Source organism: Manacus candei, unplaced genomic scaffold (genome assembly GCF_025592945.1).
Source record: "Manacus candei isolate 608988 ecotype Guabito, Panama unplaced genomic scaffold, ASM2559294v1 h1tg000076l, whole genome shotgun sequence".
Lineage (NCBI taxonomy): Eukaryota > Metazoa > Chordata > Aves > Passeriformes > Pipridae > Manacus > Manacus candei.
In genome coordinates this window covers 10,523,010-10,549,440 of record NW_026138124.1, presented here as the reverse complement: position 1 = coordinate 10,549,440, position 26,431 = coordinate 10,523,010, and the positions used below count along the sequence as shown (strand labels likewise).

Genomic DNA, 26,431 nt, shown 5'->3' with positions numbered 1-26,431 from the left:
CACTAAAAGTGGGAAACACATTCCCAAGGCATTACAGCTCACCGTCATTCCCTCAGCATTCCCAGTTATAGAGTCTCAATTTCTACAGACTTTAATCTTCAACATGTAGTTTATTACTGCTGCTTTTCTTTAAATAGCATTATTTTCTAGGAAGTGCAGCCGTCCCATCCCCACAGCTGCTGTTGTGCGTTTATCTCCCCTCTCCTGGTGAGAAGCTGATGGATACAGATCCAGGCAGCTGCGTGACCTTTACAGTCTCACTCGGAGTCCAGGGACGTGGATGTAAGATTGTTTCAAGTCATTCTGATTTTATTACAAACCAAAATACTTCACATTCAGTGGCACCTCAGGATAATTACTCTCGGGGAAAAAAACCACCCAAACCCAAACAGCTTAAACAGGTATCGGTGTAGTTGTGGCTCACTTCATCTTTTCCACGAGATCCCAAACTCGAGAGCCAACATGCCTCTTGCTTTAGTTTGTCAGGTTTTCTATGGGACATTATTCCAGCATTACACCTTAGCAGGAAGCAGTCTGACGAACAATTTACTGTGCAATAAGCCACGCCGAGCTGCATCTGCAAAGAACCATCTTCATCATCCAATTATTGCCAAATCCAAATGTTCTGTACTGAAGCTGTACAAGGATCAGCTGATGTGACAGGGGGGTTGTGTGTTCAGTAACTTGTTGCTCCTCCTCACTGCTTGTTGGTCAGTGGGCAAGCTGCTGACAAGGCTGAGGGAGTAAAACCCCACAACAGGAGCTTTGTGCTCTTCACTCCTTAATTTCTGTGGGAGAACGTTGAGTTCTGAGTGTCTTTTTATTCCTGTTCCCAAAGGCTGCAGTGGCTGTAATTTCCAGCCTTCCCAACAAGCCGAAGACTGAAACCGGGGGATTATATATAATTTGACAATCCCAAATAAGAGGCGAGGAGCTGAAGCTCAGTGGGTTGTGCAGTGCCCTCCTGCTGGGATATGTGCTAATACCACATAAAAGTAACAACTGTTGAGGAGACTCCCTGCGATGTCCTTTCCCATCCTTTATCACAATTAAGTTAAAAAGGCCGGACCTCTGCAAGCTCTATTTTTATAGCTGGGGCACGTGCTGTCACCTTTGAAAGCTGCCACCGATTTAGGAAGGAGCACAGGGAGGGAGGGGACTGCGTTTCTATACCTGTACTGCACGAAGTGGGACTTATTCTGGCCTTATTCTGTGCCACTGTCAGCATAAAGGTACTGTGATGCTCTGCAGTCACAGAGGTGTGAGGAATCAATGCCCATCCACGTTTAAGATTAGCTTATATGGCATGTGATCCTTTCCAGCGCTCCGAGGCAGAGGAATTCTGACAACAGCAGAGTCAAAAGGAACCCAGACAAAGAAATGTCAGCATTCATACAATTTAACAAAGCTCCCTACTTGTTTTTACCAAAAAAAAAAAAAAAAAGCCCCGAAAGGTTTCAAACAAAAGGAAATGTCCTTCATTCAACACTGGTAAAATCTTTCAGCGCTGTCAAAGTGACTTCAAAGCTTCTCCACATCTGCCTGCTCCAGCCAAAGCTGCCTGTCCTCAGGCCTTTGTGATGTATCCTTCTCTGATCAGGAAGTCATAGATTTTCCTGGTTTTGTTCACATCGATCTTGATGAGGGCTCGAGCCTGCGCCAGTCTCAGGCCCCCCTGTTTGTTGCACTCGTTCACTAAAGCAGCTTTATATTCCAAATAGGCTCCAGGGACCAACCTCACCATCTGACAGAGCTGCAAGACAAAAGGTGAAGTTAATAAACACCAACACTTGTCATGCTCCTCCATTCCCAGATCCCTGCTGGGGGAGGAACACGGGGAATATTTTTCTGCAAACACTCCCAACGTGGTGTTTTTTGCACGGGGGAGGCACACGGGAATGGCAGGAGGAGCTGCTTGGATCCACAGGTAGGGAGAGGAGGAGCTTGCTGGCTGCTGCATTCAAAAAACATTCCTGACTGAAAAATAAAGGAGGAGGATGAAAGCAAGCCCTGGGCTGGCAGGAGCACAGCTCTGAGTGTGTTCTGTGTGGGCGTTGCTCCTTCCAAACCCCGGGAAGCAGATGCCAGACTTGCAAGCAGCAATTGGGCCCGCTGGCCAGGAGCCAGGGAGGGCATCTGGCTGCTAATCCCCTGCAGAGTCGGGCTTTAATACCTTCCACACAAGCAGCTCCGCCGGCCCCTCCGGAAGCCTGGGATGGAAGCTGTGCAGGGAGGGCATTCCATGGGTGGAAGTTTGGTAAGGAACTGCTTTCCACAGCCCCTGAGCTGTATGGCTGCACAGCTCCTGTTCAGTTCCCAAGCACCAGCTGCCTTCCAGGAGCACGGCGTGGCTCCCACCAGGGATCCTGCCTGTCTCCTCTCCTTAGTGAGGAAATGCTTCATGCTCGTCCCTCCCTGATAGGAAATTGCAGAATTCCCAGGACCTCAGACTTTCTGTCTCAGCTGACGAGGCAATCAGACTCCCCCCCCCCACTAATGTCCTGTCACCATTGTTTCTGTGCCAAACAGAGCCAGAAATGCCCATTCCATGTGGAGCTGGGAGCTGATTCTCCCAGTGCTGCCAGCTCCAGCCAAGGGCACACGCACATGGAGGGAGAGGCTGGAATACAGCTGTGCCTCATGGGCACTGCAATCAGCCCTGGGCAATCTAAGGACAGATTAGGACTTCTATTAAAAAATAATCATCTTTTATTTCAATGGTTTTCCACTGAATTAGAGGACAGGGCTACACTGGGCTGAAAAACTGAGTCATAAATGCACAGCAGGCCCCTTGCTGCATGTTCACCTGTCCTGGGGGCTGCAGCCCCATTTCTGTCAGCTCTGGTGATCTCACCTGTGCTTCAGGTGAATGCAGGGGCCCTATAAGGGGCTGTGAGCTGCAGTACAAGGCTGAGATAATAACTCAGGGCTTACAGACAGCCCGATCCCATGCCCTTCCACATGTGCATATAAAAACCCTGACAGATGCACTGTAAAGCAGAAATATGGAAAAACCACGAGAAGAACACTGTTATCACCTCCATGGTTCACATTAGTGAAACCCCACTGCAGCTGGTTGAGGTTTGGCTCTGAGGTATCTATAAAAGAAGGAGATTTGCTATTTTTGGGGTGTCCTGTGCAGGGCCAGGAGTTGGACTCGATAATGCTTGTGGGTCCCTTCCAGCTCAGGATGTTCTATGATCCCACAATATTCAGGTTCAGTGACCTGTCCAGTGAAGCCCTCGAGGAAATCCTCTGCCAGTTTGATAACCAATGTTCATTAGGAAAAAAATGACCCTTCTGCTCAGCCTCAAGATGCAGGAAGGGAGGGTGTCACACTGGATGTTATAACAGCATCTAAAAACACCCTGGTGCTCTGCACCTTTCTTTGCTAAATCAGCCAGTTTGCTGCAGCTCTGCTGGATGTGTGGTACAGGAAATTAAGAAGCCAACTGGAAAACCTGAATGATTTTTGTGAGCAGGAAGAGCAATCTGGGCCTGTGGCTGAGGTGACATTCACAGCCCCCCAGACACGGTGTGAGCAGCCCTGGGCTGGGAAGGTACAGTTTTGTAGAGGTGATCTTTCCATCTTTCCTCACCTCCTTCTCCTTCTCGTTGAGTTTCTCTGTCCCTGGCAGCCCTGTGAGGTTCAGAGGTGGGGCGCTCCGTCTGCCTGCAGGGGTGAGAGAGGAAACACTCAACAACTGGGAGCAGTTCGGTCCTGGCTGTTCCTGAGGTGTGTTATGGAGGGAATTCAATGCCTGACGTTAACCCAGAGTGATCCAAGTGTTTACAGGTAGGGTTATTTAGGGCTTAGCATAAAGCTGTGCTGATTGATAAAAGGTTTGATGTCGCAATGGACATAGTTCAGCTCTGTGAATGCTGCATGAGACTCTTGTGCTGTTGGATTTTGGGAGGAACTGCAAGACAGCAGCTTTTGTCAGACTGGCCCCGAGCGTGGCTCAGCTGGGCTGAGCCTCCTGACTAACCCAACTCCACCAGCTCAGGGAGGGTGTGCCAGGGTGTGCAGGGACCGACCTCAGCCCTGAAACCAGGGCCTTGTAAGGATGCTGAGATTATTTATTGGTGTGATTACACAGCCAATTTCTCTGGCATTGCTGACAACTTCGTGAGGCAGAGTTTTCTTTAAATGCCTTTAAATACAATGCAGATACTGTAAAGCAAATGCAGTTTGGAGGTTTATTTTTGTCTGTTACGATAAACAGTCCTGGAAGAAATATTTATCACAAGGTCATCTGCTGTTTCTCACTTTCACTATTGTTTATAATTTTGCTGGGCTGTAACTGGTACAGCTTAAGCTTCCACAAGGGCTGTCTACTTGCAGGTTTGACTTCTTTTGCATAATAGCATTTTTTCTTAACTTACAGAGCTCAGGACAAAATTTGGGTTATTTATTCACATTTTTAAAAGTCTCTTGCCCCTGTGCTGTGGGTTGCATATTTAGCACTGTTACAGATAGGTCTCTATCCCAGGATGACTTTCCCAAATCTGGCAAAGTGATGAGACCCTGGGAAATGGGCAGCTCTGTTTTCCCTGTGCTGGTGGCTGCTCCAGACCCTGCCCTGTCCAGGGCCTGCCTCTGGCACTGGGGAGTCTCTCTGTCTCCTGGGCATCTGCAGGAACAGACGGGATCTGGCTGCGTGTGGGGAGTGATCAGGGGAACTGAAGGACTAGAGAAGCTGGAGTGTGAGTCTGTGGGAGGTGTAGAGGAAGTTACTTCCCAGCACTGCTCCCTCTTCCCAAGGCCTGGAACGAGTGTGCTGTGATGAGACGCAGCAGAATTTGGTTTTACTCTTTTATAAACCCAGAAAATACCACACACACACATACAAACTACATTGAAGACAACACATTAAGGCTGCAAAGTTAAGAGCACCAAATCTAGAAGTGAGGCATTAATTTGCCCTCTTGTATATTCAGTGTGATGCAGCCTTTAATTAGAGCCACGTGGCAGCATCCGCAGCATCCCGCCGTTCCCTAGGCAGGATGTTTGCTTAATTAGCAGCTATATGGTATTTTGTTTGGGTTCTGTTCAACATGTGATGCTGCTTGTAAACACTGTGTGCCATCAGAGCTCCACAGGCAGCACAGCCCCTGTGCTCCCGGGCTCTTCCCCTTCATGGGACACTGGGTACTTGACAAAAAAGGAAGTTCATTCCTCGTTCCAGACCTTCAGCTGGCAGAGACTGTCCTCACTTCATGGACTCTGATGCCCTGAGATACACAAGCTATTTTCTGTCTAAAATACCAGATTTTAGCCATCACCAAATATGTTTAAAACACGGTGCACAGCACATTGACTCATTGCTCGGTATCCTGACCCGAATTTCCAAGGCTCCTGGCAGAAATGAGGAAGAACACACAGACTCAGTGTCCACCTCTGAGAAGTTTGATTCAAGTGGTTTCACAGCATCCACATAAAAACTGGACACAGGGACAGAGCTAAAGCCAGTTTACCCTGGCAACATTTAACAACCTTATGGTGAAACTTTATCCCAGTCTCATTCACTGCATATCACCCTGAGACCTCAACAAATGGGGTGGGAGCTTGGATGTTCATGAGGACCTTGACTGGTCCCTCAATCTGTCCTTACTGGGCACTGAAAGAAGTTGGGGGTCTTCATAGTGGGAAAAAACCCAGAATTTGTGCTTAAAGAATGTGAAGTTTCTTTTGCTTCCTGCCTTGCTAATGTAGCTTTAGGATGGGTTTTGACCTGTAGTCAGAAAAATCCAGAAACTCAGAGAAAAGTCCTACAGGATATGCAAGTGGAATGAGCTGCAGATTGATGTAACATTGACTTGAGCAGTGCTTAACCATGAGGCTTGAGACTGACACTTTATCACTTGAGAGTCAGAAAAAGGCTGTCAGAAAGATATTATGGGTTTTTATCAGACATCATCTAACACCTACCTGTAGTTGAAGGAACTGGTACCGTGGGAGTCAGGCCGGAATCACTGGAAAGAAAGGAAAATTTCAAATTGCCTTCATGTTTTTTTAAGAATGGCTGCATATATTGGCCTTGAAAGTACTTCTTCCCCAACTTCTAATAATGATACCATTCAACTTGCACAGCCCAAGTCCTGATCTGAAATCAACAGGATTTCTAAATATTTAGTGCTCCTACACTGAAGACCATGTCTGAAACTTGTTAAAAAAAACACCAAAAAATAAATGTGGAGGAGGACACAATAACAAATTCAGTGGAGACTGACTGGGGAAATTCCAAACCATCTCCTGCACACAGGATGCACTTCCTTTAACGTTGCAGCTTGCTCCTTAAATCAAAGTGCTCATGCAGGGTGACGACACATTAATAATGCTGCTACATCTAAAATCATTTGAAATATTCCAAGTGTCATCTGTGCCCTCATTAATATCCATAAAGACCTCATCTCCCTCCATGACTTTATGAACAGCAGTTCAGTTCCTGAAATATAAACCAGAGAAAACTGAGGGTTTTGAGCCCTTAGTCCCTTCCTCGCCTGCACTCAACTAACGACCCACTTCTGAATTTTGCAGCTTGTTCCTGCTGCAGTAAATTGGGAATTAATTTGTTATTATCACACAGGAAAATGTGTTTGATGTTAACTAAAACATAGAACCCCAGGATAGTTTGGGTTGGAAGGGGCCTTGAAGCTCATCCCGTCCCACCCCCTGCCCCGGGCAGGGACACCTTCCACCAGACCAGGTTGCTCCAAGCCCTGTCCAGCCTGGCCTGGGACACTCCCAGGGATGGGGCAGGTTCTTGGGGACCCCGTGGCAGTGCTCACATGTCTGCCTGGCGGCTGAGCCACTGCTGGCAGGCGCTGCTGTCCTGGATGTACTGCAGCACCTCCGAGAGCATCGTGCGCTTCAGCCGCTCCTCGTCCCGGCTCTTCTTCAGGTGGTCGTAGGTCCTGGCACCTGTGGCAAACACCCCCCCCTCCTCAGCACCTGCCTCGGGCACAGGGCTCACACTGCTGCTTCCTGCTTTAGGGAATAAGTGGGAAGCCCTGTAGCTCTGGCCCAGGCTCTGCTGTTCTCCCTCATGACAACTGCTCGGCACCAGAAGGGATTAGATTCCACCCTGCACCCCTTCCCTCATTAATTTCAGGCCGAAAACAAACAAAAAAAGGCTTCCATGGTCCAATTCCAGGCCATTTCATTTAAGTGGAGGTCTTAGGCTTCTCTCCAGATATCACATGTGCTGACAGGCAGTGAAAGTGCCCAGAGAAAGAGCCCTGAGACCACTGTGCCATGGCACAGATATTTTTCTCTGCATCTTTTGCAGAGTGGTGACTAGAGCAGAGCTGTGCCTGACAGTGGGATCTCCCAGCTGATGGCTCAAACCAGCTTTAAAACAGCCCAGCTGGGCTGTGCACCATTCCTGAAGCCTTGTTCAGTCACAGAGCCAGGCAAATGCCTTTCATAAAAAAGTGTCTTTTTATTCAACACATCCTGAATGTTGTAAAATCATCCTTCCCCTCCGTGATGGATGGGAATGGGCTGAATAATGCATCAGGTACTTACTGCAGAAATTGGTGATTCCTGCTGCTCTGTATTCCTGGAGTCTCTTTATTTCCCTTCGCAGCTCAAACTCCACTGTTTGACCCCACGAGGAAGCAGGAGGGGAACCCAAAGAACAGAAGTGGGTCAGTGGGGTGGATTGGGGAGGTGGCTGTTTCTTACCTGCCTAAGCTGACCAGGTCAGCTATGAGCACACAAACCACAGCCAGGGTTAACCTCCCTCCACAGGATCTCAAACCCTCTGTGTCCCAGCTCTCCCTGGTCACAGATTTAAGTTGGTTTCTAACATTTGTGTGTGCTCAGAGAAGTTATTTTCTCTTCATTGCATTGACAGTCACTTTGCCATACCCTGGACAAGGCAGACAATAATAATGTGGGATTTCTGGAAGGCATTTCAGTAAGTTTGAAACACTCCTCCAGCCAGGCTCCTTATGTATCTAATATTCTCTTAGAACTATGATTTTTCATAACTGGACCCTCCAAAATTTTTCCTTTCAGACAACAGTTTTTTTGCAGTCAGTTGGATTAAACAGTAAAAGTTTCTTTTGCTCAGAGATATTTCTTTTGCTCAGAGATATTTTATCAGCTGCCTTCCTGCTCAGTTTTACAGGGAGCAAGTTTCCTTGTGAATTTGTTTCCTCCTGCTGCTCAGGAGATCTGTGTAGTGCCTGTACCTGGCTGTCAGGTTCACCTGAGGATTTGTTGTCACCACAACAACAAAACCAGGTTGCAGGAGCAGCACTCCCATATGGGACTCGTGATTTTGCAGGTTCATGCTTTTGGTATTTCACACAGGGTGTCCTGAAAACACAGTCACAACTTTGTAAATGCTTTGTTCCTCCTAATGAGCAACAATTTTCCCAGTTTAAGTCACGGAATGAAGCAGGATGTGGTGACTCCTTCTGGAATTTGCCTAAATGCAGGCCATGAGATGATTCAGGGATGGAACAATGCCTCTTCCCTAAGGTAAGGGACATAATGACCACTGCACTATGTAATTATGTGACACAGAATAGTTTAACCTGTATCTTTCAAAGAATTCACAATTTGCTGCCAGCTCCCAATCCCTCCATACGGACAAAATATAGGGATTTTGTTCTTCCCGTGATACAGAGTCCCAGTAAATAAACAGTGGTCTTTTGATAAAAAAAAAATATCACCTCTAACACATGACCAGAATGTTCAGTCAACCAAGAACTCAAACAAAGAACTGGGACACAGTTTAGTGGGAAAAAAACCCCCACTTGCTGCTCATTTAATGTAATCAAACCACAAACGTATCTGTTTTTCTGAGGTAGTCAGAGGGGAGGAGGAGAAGAAAAACAACCAGCTGCCCTCCAGGAGCGGGATATATTTAGGGGATGAGGTGCTGCCCAGCCCTGGGTGTGCCTGCTGAGGAGCCCTCCCCACACTCACGTGCGTGGCTCTCGATGAACTTGTCGTGCTCCACCGGGCCCAGGATGCGAGCGAAGCGTCGCATGGTCTCGTAAAGGTCCTGAACCTCCTTCGGGTACCGCCTCTCCAGAACTACAGGGAGGGGGAAAGAGGGACACCAGAAAGGGACAAAAAAGGGACATCACTCCTGCTGTGGAGAGAAAACACGCCTGTGGAACGTGAAGTGACTCCCAGCCTCTGAACCGCCCGAAGCTCCGCGTTCTTGGGCGGTTTTGTGTCACGACCACAAACTGCTGAGTAAAAAGCAGTGAAGTCACACAGCCCTTAAAATCCTAAAAGCACAAACAATGATATTTAAATGCTGTCTGGTCATTTCTTACAATAGTGAGATGCATTCAAAGGGCCTGGATTTCACCTTCCTCCCCCTTCTCCCTACTCAGCAGAGCCTGAAATGCTTCTGAAGAGCAATTTTGAGGCAATAACTAAAACACTGAGCTGGGAGTAGTTAGAGCCAGGCAGCTGGAAACAGTTGGGGCAGGAAATATGCTGGAATTTGGACCATCTGAATACAGTCCAGCATGAATAAACCACACTGGTGACCTGGAAATGCTGAATGTGTGAAGTTTTGCCACTTTGGACTGAAGCAGGTACACCTGATACTCACTCTGAAATTTTCTGAGGTTGATCAGGCCATGATCTCTTATAATTCTGTAAATGAGAGCAAAATGGTATTAATAAGAGCCATTAACTCCTGCATTGCCTCACAAACACAAAGGCTTCAGAAGAAACTTTGATTTAGACCATCAGAGGGGTCTAAAATTAAACATGAATGAGATTTCCATACCCCTTGAGCTGGCTGGAATGGAAACATGAGGCAGTGTGGCTTTAATCAGGGCACATTTTGGATAGTGGTGTGCATTAGCCCTGAGCACAAAGGGAACTGCAATCTCTTTAAGGGCTGGGAATGGCTTCTTTAGGCACAGATTTCACATCCACAACACCTTATAACTTATCCTTCCAAAATCAGAGGTAAAGAGTGTCTCACGAACATGATTTCCAGCTTCAGAGAGAGACAAATGTCCCTCTGCTAGAGCAAGGGGAGAGCTGGACTGTAAATCCCACCACTGGCAGTGGGAGGAAGGAACTTTTCCATGACAGCTTGGATTTTTAAAAAGAGCCAAATGATTGGGGTAACTCTGAGTTCAAAGTGCTCCTGACAGGATCAGGGAAAGGAGCAGAGGGAAAGGCAGGGGCATGAGAAATACATCTGTCCCCAGTTTCAGTAGCTGGGCTGTCAGGGTCAGGTTGGGACTTGCTCTATAAAATCCATTACATTTCCTTTAGCATGGACAAAAATCTTCCTGTCCCATGCAGAGGCACCTTTCTGAGGGTGACATCAGCACTTTTCTGTCATTTTTTGGATTTTTGTCCCACCCTGCTTTAGAAACTTCACAAAACCTGACACTGAGTGATGTAACTGAGCCCTGTGGCACTTTCCTTTAGTATGACATGATTGATCATTGTGGAAATTACACCACCTAAATAGTTTTTATTTCTGAATTACAGAGAGGCAGGTCAATCCATATCCACTCTTCCCTGTCACTCAGCAGAACTGTGCTGTTCTGTGAGGAGAAGGACTGGAGCAGCCTTACTCCAAATCACTAATTCTTCCAGCAGGGAGTAATCTAGCAAGATATGATTTTAAATATTGAACAAAGTATGTGAAAGTTATAATAAAATTTAATTCAATTAATAGACTGAGTCATTCTAGAGCGCTGTCCAATGAACTGAATAAATTATTCAGCCTCACGTCAGCAGTTGAGTTATCTTCAGTGTGGAACACTAACTTAGGGACCACTAGGAATTAAAAATAATGATGCAAATATTTCTGTGGAGAAAGTGGGGGTCCAGCAATTAGTCACAGCCTGGCAGCCTTTTTTTTCCCCCCTGAAGTAGGAAATTAATGATGTGCAATCCATCAGCATTGCACAGGGAGGGAAAGAAGAGAGATTTGCCTCTCTCTGTCTGGTTCCAGCCCTGGATCTGTGATGGGTTTTCCAAATTACATTTCAGTTTCCACTCTGCAAATGTGACCTCATAAGGTGTGTTGGAACAATGGGGACCAGGATGTATTAATGAAGCAAAGGAACACACTTGGAAACTCACTTTTTCCTTCTCTGCCTTTCCTTTAACCTGGAATGATAGATATCCACAACTGCAATCTTCAGGGCTGCAAAATAAAAAGATTAATGAATTCATAAGTGATCACTGTGTGAGGCTGATTTTCAAGCCCTTATGTTCAGGGTAGGCTGAAATGGTCACTGCTTTGCTGTTTTAAAAGTCCTGTGGCAATTTTACAGGGGCATCAGCTCACCAGACACTAACCTGCAGGATGTGCTACCTGTGTAAGCTTCTTTTTGCTTACTCCTTCCAAATTCATCACTGTAAATACAATGTAAACATGAACCTGGGTAGATCCTGAGAACTCTTTCCCCTCTTGGGCTGTTTCACTATCAGCACTTATTTGTTCCTTCACACATGCAATTGTTAAGTATTTCCTCTGAAAAGCAAATTTATCAGATTTAAGGATCTGAGGTATCATCTTCAGGCAAAGGAACTCCAATAATAGACCCAGATCTGAACTGTGAAGATTCAAAGTGGCCTTTGCTACGGTTCTTAAAAACATCCAGAAGATTCCAGCTTGTTAACTTCCAAACTTATCTGTCTGCCAGGAGAACAAAGAACAGTTCAGGACAATGTGAAGAAGCCCAGGAAAAAGCCATGCTCATTAGAAATCATGTCCTTTCCAAAATCAAACCTGTCTGCAGGCTGGCTGATCCACTCACAGATCCTGCAGCTCCTTTTTCCTGTAACCATCCGGTTAATAAACTTCTTTTTTTTTGGGAAATTCTTGAAAGACAAGATAAAGAGACACCTATCACCTCCCCCCCCCCTCGTTCTGTTAAATAACACACAAATTCTGGGTCATTTTGGCTGATTTCGTGGTGGCTTTTCTTTCCTTTACATTAATCATTTCCAAACGCTCTTGGAAGGAAGAGACTTTAAGCCCTGACAGTGGTTTAGAGGCTGTGAGACAACAACCAGCCCTTGGAAAAAGGGGAAGAGCACGTCCCTTTTCATCCCAGTGCTGTGGGAACAGGGGTGGCCCAAGGGGGGCAGAACTCAGAATCCATTTCTCTCTGTAGTTACACAAAAAGAGCAAAACTGATAGTGGCTGTTTATTGATTGCACTCTCGGATAAATAATTAATAATGCAATTAAGAAGTGTGGTTATGTGTCTGTGTTAAGTATGTATTTATGTGCAAACACCAGGGAGCCCCCAGCCCCTGGGAAATTCATCTGTGCATCCCCCTGGGAAATCAAATTTCATACACACAGGGACAGCTGAAGCTCAAAGGCTGAGGGGACTCACTCAGGAGCCACACTTGCTGATCCCAAGCAAAAAAAATCTTCAGTTTACACAAATTATTTGATGCTAATCTCAAAGCAAAAGGTTCCATATGAGATGGGAGGGGTGGTGCAATACTCCTACTTATTTTTGCAAATTTCTTGCATTTCCAAGCATCATTGTGTATTTTCATAACGAGGTATTTGAGTTTCCCAATTTAAGGACGAGCAGAGAGAGCAAATTCTCCTTCCTGCTCAAATGTGGGGACAAGAAATTGGGAACACAGCAAGTTAAACATGAATGAAATCCATTAGGAAGGGCTGGAATTGGTGCCAACTTATAGAAAATATTTTTGTAGTTTTTAGACCCTCTGCAAGCTCAGCCAGCTTGTTATTTCGTGGAGTTTGTGTGGGCAGAGCTTAATAAGTACATGCAGAAACTGCACTGGAGAACCTCTATAAATATCACAAGTAATTATGCACCTCTAACCATCGTTTTGGTGCTTTCACCTGAGTGCACAATATTCTAAAGAAATGATGATCAGCTGGGGAGGGGAAGGAGCAAATGAAGGGAAAAAATGGAGCTCCTGCTCACAGAAAAATTAGTATTTGCTGCCACATGGCCTTTTGGAGGGGCTTTTGTTTTTAATAGACATATTCACACAGGACCAGGCGATTACCAAATCTGGAATGCATGAATAACTCCGACTACTACACTGTTACACACTGCATGGAAATGAGAGAGGAGATGCTGCAGGAATGAGAATGATTTGCCTGTGCTTTTCCCCATGGATCCTAGCAGGGAGGCAGCTGTTTGTCCTGGTAATGTGAGATAATCCAAGCTGACACGGCGTTCCCAGTGTCCATTCTGGGCACTGATAAGGCTCTTGGTGCAGCTCTGAAGGACCCGGTGATAGGCAGAAATTCAAGGCTCCTTTCTCCACTCCAAAAAAAAAAAAAAACCCAAAATATTTTGGTTTCTCCAGAAGTGTGTCCAAAACAGTTTTTTCTTTGCTTTTTATTCCTCTTGGGCCTCGTTTGGTCTGCAAAAAACTTTGCTGAGCGCTAATGAGTGAGACCTTTGTTTCCTGCGAGGGAACCTGCTTGGCATGGGAGGCCCAAATAATGGGAAGAATGCAAACTAATCCCAGTAAACAGGCTGTGTGACCAGTGTGTGCCAGGCTTGGGACAAATTTTAATGGCTACAGTCCAAATTCACCCTCCCTGGAGGAAAGCAGGACCCATGGCAAACAGTTATCTGCCTTTGGAGCGTGTCAGGAACCTCCACAAAGGAATAAACATCATGTTCTGTCTAGGAGGACACTGAGGGCCTTGCAGCTTCAAATCAGACTTCCCTGCCACTTGCAGCCTATTTCCACTCACTTCTAAACTTGTGGTTTCAGCAATTACTTTGCAGTGTTAGAAGTGAAAATCATTTACATGAGAAGGGGGGGGGGAAAGCTGGGAAAAAGATAAATTACCCACGTTCTAATTCAGCCTGATGAAAACTTGTAGTTCATGAAATATTCAAGCACTGTGGGCTGAATTAGGGTTGTAACTGGTTGGTGCTTTTGATCTGTCCATTATGTTTTTGTGTAACTGCAATATATATTTGCATTCCCTTACTGTAGTGCCAGCACTGAATAAAAGAGAACAATTCCAGAATTTAATTGAAATATGAGAGGTTTCATACAGTTTCTGCCATCTCACCAATATCAATAAGTGACCAAAGGATGCCTGTGACCTCCTGTGAGGTGGGAGGAGCTGGTGAGGCAGCAGGTACAGATTCTGTGTTCCTCATAAAAGCTGCCTGGGAGTCTTTTCACCTTGTATTAAATTGCATTTTCTTGTGGGAATACCAAGAACTTGCTTAGTGTGACACGGGGAAATATAACAGAGAAAATATATGATATATATATAAAATTATGTATGTATCTCATGTAAAAGATATAATACATCAGAAAACAGAGATCAAGCAGCTCAGATCTAGAACTTCTAAAAAAATAATTTTTAAAAAATGTCAAGAAAAGCAATGTGGGAGAAAGAGAACGAGGGGGAATTCCACTCCAATGGAAGCATCAAATATTCCTGTGTGATGTGCAGCCTCAACACTGCAGAACTGATCTGTGACTTGTGAACCAAAGGAAAGAGAGACCAAAGGAACTACACTGGTGTGTTCTCAGGGTCTAGCTTGAGGAACTTTCAGAAAACAGAATATAAAAGTAGTTTTCAAAAATTAATCTTGAACCCAGTGAAGTTTAATGCATGGCAGGAAAACAAACAGAGGATTTTCTCACAGCCTGATCCTTAATCTCTGCTGTGAGGCCCCATGTGGGTTTCCCTGGGCTGTAAAATGTGTTAAACCCCTGTTTTACATCTTTACCTTTACATCCAGGTTGCCTCTCAACCATCTCTGCCTGTCTGCTACAGAGTACAAAGGCTTCTTAAGCCATCCCTGCCTTCAGAGCCACATGTTGAGCCATTTTCTGCTCTGTGAAATCCCACAATTAGGTTGCAAAATATTCTCAAGCGAAGTCAGCAGCTGAGATCTTTAAAACTGCAGGACAGGGGAGGATGTGGCTCCTTCCTTTTTTTTTTGGTATTAACTCTGGAGAAGGGAAAGTTCTCATTCCAGATTTTTTGCAAAAAGGATTCTTTTTCTCCCCGAGATGCCTCATGTGAAAGAAAAACAGCTGGCTAGACCCTGGGACTCCATTTTTCAGAGGCTTTCTCTCTCACGTGGGCAGACCTGGGACAGCTGTGGGAAGGCAGATGCCAGAGTTCCTGAGAGCAGAGAGATCCAAAATGTAGTTGGTCACACTCCACACCCTCTGCCAAACAGTTTTCCCAGAGCAAATGCCTGACCTCCCTTGCTGAACACTGAAGACAACTGAAGGATGGGCTGGAGAACACCCAATGAAATTATCAGGCAAAAGATTGGACAGATAGAGGGAAGTATTTTTTCACACAACACATAATTAAATTCCCAACTCCTAATTTGATTGTGGAAGTCCCTGCTGCAGGATGGAGGGGGGCAGGAGCACAGGCAGACACAGTTCTAGCAGTACTTAGCTGAGCTCCAGGAGGACAAACCCGTGGTCAAAAGGGTCTGAACACAGCCTGGGGCTCAAGGAGTCTCTGAACTTATCCCTGCAGGAAATGCAGAGGGGGCCAAAAAGTTGCTGAGGGGAGGGCTGGAGCACCTCCCCTGTGGGGACAGGCTGGGAGAGCTGGGGCTGTTCAGCCTGGAGAAGAGAGGGTTGTGTGGAGACCTCAGAGCCCCTTCCAGGATCTGAAGGGGCTACAGGGGAGCTGGAGAGGGACTGCAGTGATAAGACAAGGGGGAATGGGTTCAAACTGAAAAAGGGGAAATTTAGGTTCAATATATGTAAGAAATCCTTCCCTGTGAGGGTGGGGAGGCCCTGGCACAGGTTGTCCAGAGCAGCTGTGGCTGCCCCATCCCTGAAAGTGTCCAAGGCCAGGTTGGACAGGGCTTGGAGCAACCTGGGCTAGTGGAAGGTGTCCCTGCCCATGGCAGGGGGTGGGATGAGGTGAGCTTTAAGGTCCCTTCCAACCCAAACCATTCCAGGACCCTACAATTTATGGAAGATATGCCAGGAAAAGGATCTGCCTGTACTGACTGCTCTGACATTCTCCTCCCTGTGCACTGTGGGGACACTGAGTGGGACAGACCCCAGGGTTTGTCCCTGTGCAGCTCTGGGATCTGCTGAAGGGATGAGGAATCTGACTCTTGCACTCAGTGACAACTGAACCAGGAGAACAGCAAGAGAGGCCTTAAATGGCTGAACTGTGCATGGGAGGAAGGAGGGGTGGGGGAATGGAAGGCAGTGCTGCAAAACCTGCTTTAGTGAACATTAATCTACCCATTAATGAACAGAACTAAAAGATAATTCTGCTTTTTCAGTTTACCAGGACCTAGAATAGGACACGGAAGCAAGAAAATGTATCTTTCAATAGCAATAAAAAGAAACAGTAGAGAGCTGGCATGATGAATGCCTGACATGGCCCCAGGCCAGTCCCCCTTTCAATAAATGTTAAAAGGGAGCAGGGACTGACATACGATTCTCATAACCTTCCCTGAGCCAAGGGAGTTTGCATTCTTTAAAGCTCCTGCATACACTGCTGCATTTCCAACTGATTTTTTTAACTTTGGCAAGACTGTCTGTACGTAACAGGATTTGTCTGTCTCCAAGGGATGCAAAGGCTTTAGCTTAGAACTGCCTGACACAGATGGGAGAATTCTGAGGCATAAACACAGGACTTTTAAACAGTGCATATACTTATAAACGTGGGGAAAAGTGGGATCTTTTCTTCCCTATGGATTAAAATGTCACTCTAATAACTCCTGTTATTTCCTATTATTGAGGCAGCTACGTTCACAGAAACTCAGAGCAGTAACTGGACTCACACCATCATCTTCAGAATAAAAAGGGAGTTGTCACACATAGCTAATGCTGCTCTAACTCAGGGCATGCTTAACACATGAAAAATCACACAGCTTCAAGAGTACAACAGCCTAAATGTGTTTCACATGGTCTTAAACTACACACCTCCTTGCTGCCTGCATTAATACCTACCCTGAGATCACAGATATTTAGATATTTACTAAACCATTATACTAACTATTGTACTTTACAACTGGCTGTATTTCAGCAGTGAGTGAGGTGCATTATTCTGTACCTAAATACCATTTGTACATCAGTTGGTTAAGAGCTTTTAAAAGAGATTTGAAAGTGAGGACCGTAGAAACGCCGGTGTTTAAATCTCAGTGAGATTTTAAAAAAACACATTATAAAAACATAGATTAAAAAAAAAACCATTAAAAAACCCACACAGTAAAAATGTTTGTACACACTTTTAAAGTGTGTAGTGAAAGAGACTCAATGAAAAGCTGTGTAGACACTCTGAAACGTTGTTTTCAGACAGGGTACAAAAATATGGGACTTACCATGCAAAATGTCTGAATCATCTTCTACAAAATCAATATCTCTCAAATCCCATTCGGCATAGTTGTCAAACTCCTGTTCAGAGGTGATTAATACATTGTCACCCACCAGCACTAAAATATTGGTCTCAAGTTTCAGTACAAGCAGAAGGACTGAAAACAAGAGATATTTCCTCAAACACAGCGGTTCAAGGTTCCATCCCTGAGCAACAAACATCCCAGGGGAGCTTTCCCTGGGCAATGTGTGACAGCACCCCCCTGGCTGGAACTGGAGCAGGGGGTTGGGACAGGGTAAGAATTAACCATGACCCCCATGTGATGGAAACCCACCCACTGGGATGGAAAGCAGAATCATACAAGCCCAGAATATCCTGAGCTGGAAGGGCCCCACAGGGATCATCAAGTCCAACTCCTCACCCTCCACAGGACAATTCCAACAATCCCACCCTGTGCCTGAGAGCATTTTGCAGGCACAGGGTGGGGCTCCTGGGATGGTCCTGTGTTTCACCAATCACTTTGGTGCTGATTCTGCTCAGATGTACAAAACCAAGCTCCTGTATGGCTGAAATCATTCCTTCATGGACAGGAGCAGGAACTGGGGCCTTGGGCCCACAGCTAAAAGCACTGAAAAGAGGGCAGGTTTTACAAGGCATGTCTGGAGCAGGGTCTTGTGTGCTTCCCTAAGGCAGATGACAGTGCTGGAGCTGATCCCTTTGGCCGAGCAACTAATTCTCAGCATCCACTCTGCTTAAGCAAGGGCATTCCTGGCTGGACATCTGGTGGCAGCAGCATGTCCTACAGCCTCACTGACTGCTCCCAGCTTTGCAGGCCACCAGCGCCACCTCTGTCATCAAATCCTTCATTAATCCCCAGGTTTAATCACAGAATTGCAGGATATCTCAGGTTGGAAGGGACCCATAAGGATCAGAGTCCAGGATAACCTTAAAACCTCCTCATGGGATAACCTTAAACTAAACCACAAGACTCACAGCATCACTCAGTCCTGTCCTCTCTCCTGATGTTTTAAAATGAAGAGTAAAGACCCACAGGCAGGGGGCAAACAGGTGTGTGTGTGCTGAGCTTGCACTCAGCAGCAAATTTGAAATAATGGGAGAAGAGTCAGCCTTACCTCAACAAAGTCAGCTCTGGCTGGCATGTACCCAGCCATGTCCCTGGAGAGCAAGGAATCAAAAGTTGGCCGTGGGGGATCATCAGCAGCTGGAAAAAACAAAGGTTTGTAGTTGTTGTGTAGGGCTTGGGGCCTTTTTTTTTTTTAAAAAGATCTGTAAATAAGTGTTTATTTTGCAGGAAAAGTGGGAATAATTAGTTGAAGAAAAATACCCTGATGGGGCTTTTGTTTAGAGTTATAGTCGGAAAAAGACTGAGTCCATCCAGAGAAAAATGCAGTAATCTGACATCTTTGTAGTACTCCCAAAAGTCAAACACAAATTCAAGGTAATAAATAGGTAATAAAATGTAAACTTTGCATTTTAGAGCTGAGCATCCCCCCATAAACCTCTGCAGATCCCTGGGGCTCAGCGTGCAGGTTCTTTCAGTTAATAGCAACAGGAGTGTTAAATTTGCCTTCTTCTGGGGGCCATTGACAGAGCTGCAATTAAAGCCAGAAGAACTCCCAATGTTTACAGCACTTCCCAGCTGAGGAGCTCAGTGTTTTACAGACAATAATAGTCTGAGGCTCACAATACACTTGTGCAGGAGCTGAGCATTATATGTCCCATGCTACAGATAAAACAAGCTGAGGCACAGAGAGTTTGTCTTGGCCCAGGTCACATAAAAAAATCAATAACAGCCAGGGACAGAACCAAAATTGCCCAGTTCCTACTGTTTAGCTCTAACCACTTTACTGGGAAATTTAAACCTCCAGACACCCAGCAACCATCTCACCCAGAGCTGCTGGGGAGCTTCAGGGAGGAGCAGCTGCCAGACTGGGGGAACACTAAAGATGTGAAATGCAAGGAAAGCTGAGAATTCGTTAAATTGCTTTGAGGTTTAGCTCAGACTTTTTAACAGGCAGTTTTAAAGAGAGAGGTGTGAAATCAGCAGAGTTGAAAGGGGTGGTTTTGTGAGGAATCACATCAGCAGTTAGGCCTGGGACACGGTGTATACACAATAACATACCCACCATCAGAGGGAATGTTCAAAGGCAGGGATACTCACGGTGGAAGGGAATGGCTGTTTCCTGCTGCTGCACCTCCTCTGCCTGCTTCAGGTTCAGCAGGGTGGATGCAAACAGGGGGTTGTTGATGAAGTGTTTCATGTAGTGCTTCTCACACTCCTCCTTGGATTTGGTGCACATCTGGTTGGCTACGTCCTGCCTGCAGTGGGGAGAGGGGGAGGCTTCACGTGAAGGACATGGAAATGTCCAGTTTCTTTTAATTCCCCTAGTGGGAGAAGATGTTTTTGGGCAAGAGAGTGATCGTGTTGTGTGTAGAGAACTGCCCTGTTGAATTCACGTTTTCAGTACCAACACTGAGCCAATACTCAGATTTGATACAGTGTAAAAGGGAGCACGTTTTGGGTGGCCACAAACAATGCAAACCACTCTCTCTTTGCATGAGAAACTCCCTGCCTGATGGGATGGACCAAATCCTTGACAGGTTTGGAAATTTCCTATTGTTATTTCAGGGCTTTTCACACATTTCTCTAACTCCAGGTAAGGGCAAATTCTAAGTCTGGAACTGCATTCTACTTCCTAAGTTCCTCCTGTGCTTTTAAGTGGATATTGGTTTCCCCTTTCATGTTAAACAGATTTTTTTAGGAAGAAATCCTACCCTGGGAGGGTGGGGAGGCCCTGGCACAGGTTGCCCAGAGAAGCTGTGGCTGCCCCATCCCTGCAAGTGTCCAAGGCCAGGTTGGACGGGGCTTGGAGCAACCTGGGCTAGTGGAAGGTGTCCCTGCCCATGGGTGGGGGTGGAACTGGATGGGCTTTAAGGTCCCTTCCAAACCCAAACCATTCCATCTCTCTATGATTCTATTTTTTTTAAACACCAAAATGGTCATACAAAACACATCCTAGGAATCTTCACAAAATTTTCCTGGAAGAGAGGTTGACTAGAAATGTGAAGTATTCGGTCTTGATAAAGTGGCTGTGTAAGTTGAGGACTTTGAAAAAAATTAATCTACCAGCAGCAATCATTTTACTGTCTGTTAAACTCAAAACTGGATGCAAGAGATTCCAGGATGAAAAGTCAGTTTTTCCTTTATTTGGTAAAGGCTGAAAAAGGCCAAATGTTTGAGGAAAAAATGAAGATTATTTGTATTGCTAAGCAGACCAAAGTGTACTCGACAGCACATTGCAACCAGTTCTCAGTCTTAATTCTGGCAGCAACATGCACCTAGGAACTCTCAGTTCTGGTTCAGTGAATGCTGGGGTTCTGTGCTTTTAATACAGCTATTTTTTCATAAAGGGGAAGACAAACAACTCATGAAAACAGGATCTGGAACAGGTCTTCCACTTTAGCTGCTAAATTAGTGTCTCACCCCAATAAACCATTGAACTTTCAATGTGCACTGGTGTGTTCAACAGTGAGATCCAGGGAAATGAAAGGAAAAACTGCCCATTATTCACTGAAATTGGCTGAACCACTGAATTCTCACCAGTTCCCAAATCCACAGTCCATCACAGCTTCGAGGAGAGACATTTCCTCCTGAGCTGTCCAGTTGGGATCCAAGACAGGGAAATCAGATGTCTGGAGAAGAGAAAGGCAGATCAAACTGCTGTGACCCTCCGTTCTAACCCCCCTCAGGAAGAGCAAAGAAGTTCTAAACCACAGGGCAGCACAGCAGTTAATTCTGGTAGTTTTAAACTTTCACTGTGTCCCATGAAACCTGATGGAACAACTGTTGAATTATTTAGGGCGCTGGGACATCAACCACAGCAAACCCTGGCACATGTTGCACCTCCCAGCTGTAATTCAATGATGCTGTGTTATGAAACGCAGCAAAAATTACTGAAGACTCTAAAAACTATTAATTTGGGGGAAGAAAAAACAAGGATAGGGAAACAGAGGTTGATTTACATGGCTAAAGAACTGGAAGTCTAGGGAGGTGCATTGTGCTATCCAGGCACAATAAAAAATGCAGCTTTAAATGACTCCACTAACCCCATTATGTTCCAGGTGGATTTTAATTTGCAATCATGGAAGATTTTGTTTTTTAATTGTTCTAAACCTTTGAATCAAAGAATTGCATCACTTAATCTTTCAGTGTAATATTAATAAGCAAGTGTCTCACTCCTGGGAAGTTGTGAAAGCTCAGGACTGAATAGGTGTTATCCAAAAGGAATATTTACCATTATCTCATAGGTGTGATCACTTTGATGTTTCTTGTATTCAAATCCTCGGGTGAAACACTGCAGAACAAAAGATCACCATTATGTTGGGCTCTTACTTCTTCCCTGAAAACATTTTCATTGGTCCCTTTCTCCCTTTTATTCTCTGACCAGTGGGCATCCAAAACTTCCCACCTGATATATTCAATTTTTCTGATGTAATGTTAGAAATCCCATCAAATGGCAGAAAGATCTGGGTTAAAATTGTGTTAATCTTTGTATCTTGCCTGTCTTTTGCCCTCAGACATAACTCCTGTGAATCCCAAATTTTTTTGATAAGTATTTATGGCAAAGTCAGGCAGCTGAAAAAAAATTTAGTGTTATATTTTAAAGTTGATTGTTTCAGGAAAAAAACACAGAGCATTTAGTAAGTATTGAAAACACAGTTTCCCTTTAATCTTGGTTCTCTGATTAAAAGCACCAGCATGGTTTGTAGCTATTTTTAACAGCTAAATATCTGGGTTTTTTTAAGTACAGATAAATGAGCAAAAATACACCCAATATACAAAATAGGGTTTTGTGTATTTTGTACATACCTGAGCACAAGACTCAGCTCTTTTTTTAAAAATTACTGCCCATTTTTAATAATATTAACACAGACTTATTCATTTAATAACTAAACCAGCAGTACTTTCTGTGGTTATCAGATCACACATACTACTTTGAAAGAACTGCATCTGGTCACAAACAATTAATGTTAATATTGCAGGTTTTCCTTTTCCGTTTGGGAGGGGGAAAAAATGTGTGTGGACAGGGGAAGGGTGTTTCTGGATGGATTTTCTTTTTCATGCCATAAAAAAATGACAGGAATGATCCTCCCCCAGACGTGCAGCAGCAGGCTGGGTTCCAGCCAGGCTGACTGCATGTCTTTGGCTGCTGCACAAAGACCTCCTTCACCTGCTCCTGCCTCAGTTCCTCATCCTCCACATCCCCTTTGCCATTTCCCTCTCCCTGAGCAAATAAGTGTGTTGGTACAGGTTTGGAGAGACTGGTTACTGATGTGCTTATGGACAGCCTGGCACCAGCCAGGCCTTTGATGGCTTTCTCAGAGGAATTTAGTGCCTCTTCTCTGCTGCTGGCACTCACCTGCAGGCACAGGAGGAAGGGAGGGGGCCCACACTCAGCACACTTCACGTAGGGCTCCGAGAGGTACGAGGAGCAGCCTCGGCACGGGGGCTTGTCAAAGGGGTCATCTGGGAAACCAAAGGAAAACCTCATGTAACACAGGCCAGGCACTGGTTTGGCACCACCTAAATTCACTTGTGCCCAGCCCCAGCAGTTGTGTGCCCCTCCCAGCTCAGTGAATTCTATGGATTTTCAGTGTGTCATCTCTTCCCTACTGCAGCTTCTGCAAATATGTTAAATATTCCTTGTTCAGCACGAGCTGCAGCAGAGATGTTGGCACTGCATCTCTGCTAGACCTGAAACACTGAGGGCTAAACCCAAACTTGTGCAACGGGCCCAAAGGAAAATCTCCTCTGCAGCAGCCTCCTGGTACAGCTCAGCAAGGCTGCACCAGCTGCCTGGTTTGATCCTGTGCTCATCTTCTGCATCAAAGACCAGAGCCCAGACCTTAATTGCAGAGAATTCTGCACAGCAGCTGCACTCCCCATCCACGTGCCTCGAGCTGGACCCACAGAGCACATTGCTGAGGCTGCAAAGGCATCAACAGGATTGTTGCAACCCATCCAAACCTCAGGCTCTGCTCAGGTTCTCGACAAGGAATGAAACTGCCCTGTGAGTTTTTCATATTTTGTTCATGGCAAAGTGGTCAAAATAAACAGACTGTCAGGTTATAATGGCTTCAAACGTACAGAGAGCAGGGTTAGATTTGATACTGTGAAGGAATTCTCCCCTGGGAGGGTGGGGAGGCCCTGGCACAGGTTGCCCAGAGAAGCTGTGGCTGCCCCATCCCTGGAAGTGTCCAAGGCCAGGTTGGATGGGGCTTGGAGCAACCTGGGATAGTGGAAGGTGTCCCTGTCCATGGCAGAGGGTGGGACTGGATGGTCTTTAAGGTCCCATCCAACCCAAACCATTCCAGGATTCCACGATTCTATGATTCTTTTCCAAGAAAATGGGTTTGAACCAGCTCAACTATAAGAAGTAGGCAGAAAAAAGACCCAAATTCCCACTGAATCATTTGAGTCCTCGTGCTCTTGAGAATTTGGACAAAGAAGTGACTCTGTGGACCAAATCCTGCTGGTTTCTGTCTCCCTCTCCCATGGCTGCTGATTTCTTAAAACAATGGCAAACCCTTTCCAAATGTCATGGAATCACAGGATTGTTTAGGTTGGTAAAGCCCTCTGAGTTGAGTCCAACCACTAACCCAGCACTGCTGTCCTCACCACTAAACCACGTCCCCAGGTGCCACATCCACACATGCTTTTTGAACACTCCCAGGGATGGTGACCACAAAATCCCACAGCTCTGAGAAATCCTTGTGCCTGCTTTTCTGTGGGAGGTTAATTATCTGCTGGCACTTACTGCTGAAGGAGGCCAGGCGCTCCATTGCTGCCCTGGGTGCTGGTCCTGCTCCTCGGAGTAAAACCTGTCCTGCCCAAACACCCAGGGAGTGGGAGCCTTGTGCCAACCAGGGTGTCCAAAGGGAATTCTCTTCCACAGCCCCCTCCAGGTGTGATCCTCCCAGAAGGTCCTGAACAGAAAGCAAAAGGGCTGTCACAGCCTCCAGACACCATTCCCAGGGCTGAGGGTCTGTTCTCTGGGTGTGAGAAGGAATCAAACACGGGGAGATGGGATGGGGCGTAAGGAGATGTGGAGTGACCGGGATACAGTCCCAAACTGAGGGTTCCTGTGGGAATGGATGTGCTGAGCATGGCTATGAGCAGATGGAGTGCAAGGAAGTGTTCTGCACCTCCCAGAAGCACTGGGAAGAGAAGGAGCAGGTCAGGGATGGCACGGGCACAGCAGTGCAAACACTGCCTTGCTCCTGCCAACACCATTTCAGTGCTGACAGTGGCAGCTTCCTTGGACAGCCTGATCCACCAGCTCCTGCACAGGGAGGTCCTACACTCATTCCATCACCAGGGAATGTGCTACTCTCCGTGTGGGATCTCTGACATGTCTCACAGTGACTGGCTCGGGCTTCTCCTTAGTGAAATTCTGTTTCTTTCCAGACTTTTCTCCCCTGTCATATCCCACTTCCACAAACCGTGCTCCTCAATCTCCAGTCACCCATGTCCTGCTCCCCATATCCCAGTCCCTACTCCACATATCCCATATCCCACAGCCCCACTCCCCATATCCCAATCCCTACTCCCCATATCCCATATCCCATATCCCACATCCCCACTCCCCATATCCCAATCCCTACTCCCCATATCCCACATCCCCACTCCCCATATCCCAATCCCTACTCCCCATATCCCATATCCCATTTCCCACATCCCCACTCCCCATATCCCAATCCCTACTCCCCACATCCCATATCCCATTTCCCACATCCCGACCCCCCTCCAGCCCCGGCCGCCCCTTCCCTCCCTCCCCGCCAGGGGGCGCCCCCCGCCCCTCCAGGCCCCGCCCCCCGCGTGGCCCCGCCCCCTCCCGGCCCCGGCGCGGCCCGCGAGGCTCCCGCGCTCCCGGCGCCGCGCTCGCTCCCCTCTCGCCGTCCCACCGGCCGCCCGGACACCGCTCTCCGCGCTCCCCCGCGCCCCGCCCCGGCCCCGGCTCCCCGCTCGCCCCTCGCCCCCGGCGGGCCGCGCCGGGGCCGCCTCCTCTCACCTCGCTCGGGGCGGCGGGTCGGGCCCGCGCGCGCCCCGCCGTGCGCACGCGCCGGGGCCGGGCGGGGCGCGGGCGCCCCCTGGCGGGTGCCGGGAGCGCCGCAGGGCCCGCCCCGCCCCGAGCGGGGCTGAGGGAGCCGGGACCGCCCGGGGGCTGGGGCGGCCTTGAGGGTCGTGGGGGTCTCTCGGGGGTCCCCCGTGGGAAGGCTCAGGAGAGGCTGAGCCAGCCGGGTGTGCCGCACGGCAGAACCCTCGCTGTCCCAGGACCCCCTCAGACCGCGGGCACACCCGGGAGGGACCCGCGCTCCCCCCGCCCCAGTCACTACACCCGGCTTCCAATGGTTCCTGACGGTTATTCACCCTCTCAGGTTCGTCCTTTCACTTCCTGAGGTAGCAAAGGGAAATCTTGGCTGATTTTCATGGGGAAAGGGCTCTCCAGTGCCATCCCTGCTGCTTCTCTGTGTGAACCAGGTACTCGTGGGCTTGGGCTGTGGAGGGGCCTGAGCAGGGTTTAACGAGTCTTGCATAAACCCCCAAAGCTGGGGAAGGATTTATCTGGTTGCTTTGTTTGAAACAGTCGCAATTGTTGTTGTTAGACAGCCTGCACAGCCCTCCTGGCACAGGGGCTCTCACACCTCGTGTTGTCCCTTGTCACCTCCACGTGGCCTCGTGTGCTGCCCTGTGTTCCTGAGGGGAGCCTGGGGCAATTGTGACAGTGATGCTGAGTTAAAATGGGGTTTAACACAAATGGTAAGTGATTCTCTGTGTGCTTATGGTGCCCCGGTGCTGGCAATGTAACTGGTATTTCACAGGGACCTCAAATATTTATACTTGGGTTTATGCTTACACAAAACCTTAAGCTAAAGGAGGGCAGGGTTAGATTAGCTGTTAATTAGACCAGGTTGCTCCAAACCCTGTCCAACCTGGCCTTGGACACTCCAGGGATGGGGCAGCCACAGCTTCTCTGGGCAACCTGTGCCAGGGCCTCCCCACCCTCACAGCCAAGAATTTCTTCCTAATATCTGATCTAACCTTCCTCTCTACCA

At 47.0% G+C, this 26,431-nt stretch overlaps 1 protein-coding gene across 2 annotated transcripts; it reads right to left on the bottom strand.

Moving 5' to 3' along the window:
- Window positions 1-801: 801 nt before the first annotated feature.
- TADA2A (transcriptional adaptor 2A) lies at window positions 802-25,457 on the bottom strand. 2 transcript variants are annotated; one of them, XM_051809424.1, is made up of 16 exons: window positions 25,387-25,457; window positions 24,133-24,301; window positions 22,735-22,841; window positions 21,610-21,669; window positions 20,916-21,007; window positions 19,476-19,633; window positions 18,427-18,515; window positions 17,301-17,373; window positions 11,090-11,153; window positions 9,588-9,631; window positions 8,945-9,055; window positions 7,532-7,603; window positions 6,793-6,925; window positions 5,933-5,976; window positions 3,600-3,673; window positions 802-1,753 (listed from the first exon to the last, which is right to left on the bottom strand). In XM_051809424.1, exons 2-16 carry the CDS (start codon window positions 24,155-24,157, stop codon window positions 1,568-1,570), a joined length of 1,332 nt encoding a protein of 443 aa, XP_051665384.1. In that variant the 5' UTR covers window positions 24,158-24,301; window positions 25,387-25,457; the 3' UTR covers window positions 802-1,567. The 2 variants fall into 2 exon arrangements, with proteins under 2 accessions (XP_051665384.1, XP_051665383.1); XM_051809423.1 differs by lacking the exon at window positions 25,387-25,457 and adding an exon at window positions 24,736-24,798.
- Between the last annotated feature and the right edge of the window lie 974 nt (window positions 25,458-26,431).

Coding starts and splice junctions, on each gene's coding strand:
- TADA2A (XM_051809424.1), bottom strand. CDS start 24,157: ATGGAGCGCCTGGCCTCCTTCAGCA. Junction 17,374..18,426: donor CCAGAGCTGACTTTGTTGAG/GTAAGGCTGACT, acceptor ACCTCTGAACAG/GAGTTTGACAACTATGCCGA. Junction 11,154..17,300: donor TGATTCAGACATTTTGCATG/GTAAGTCCCATA, acceptor TTTATTTTGCAG/CCCTGAAGATTGCAGTTGTG.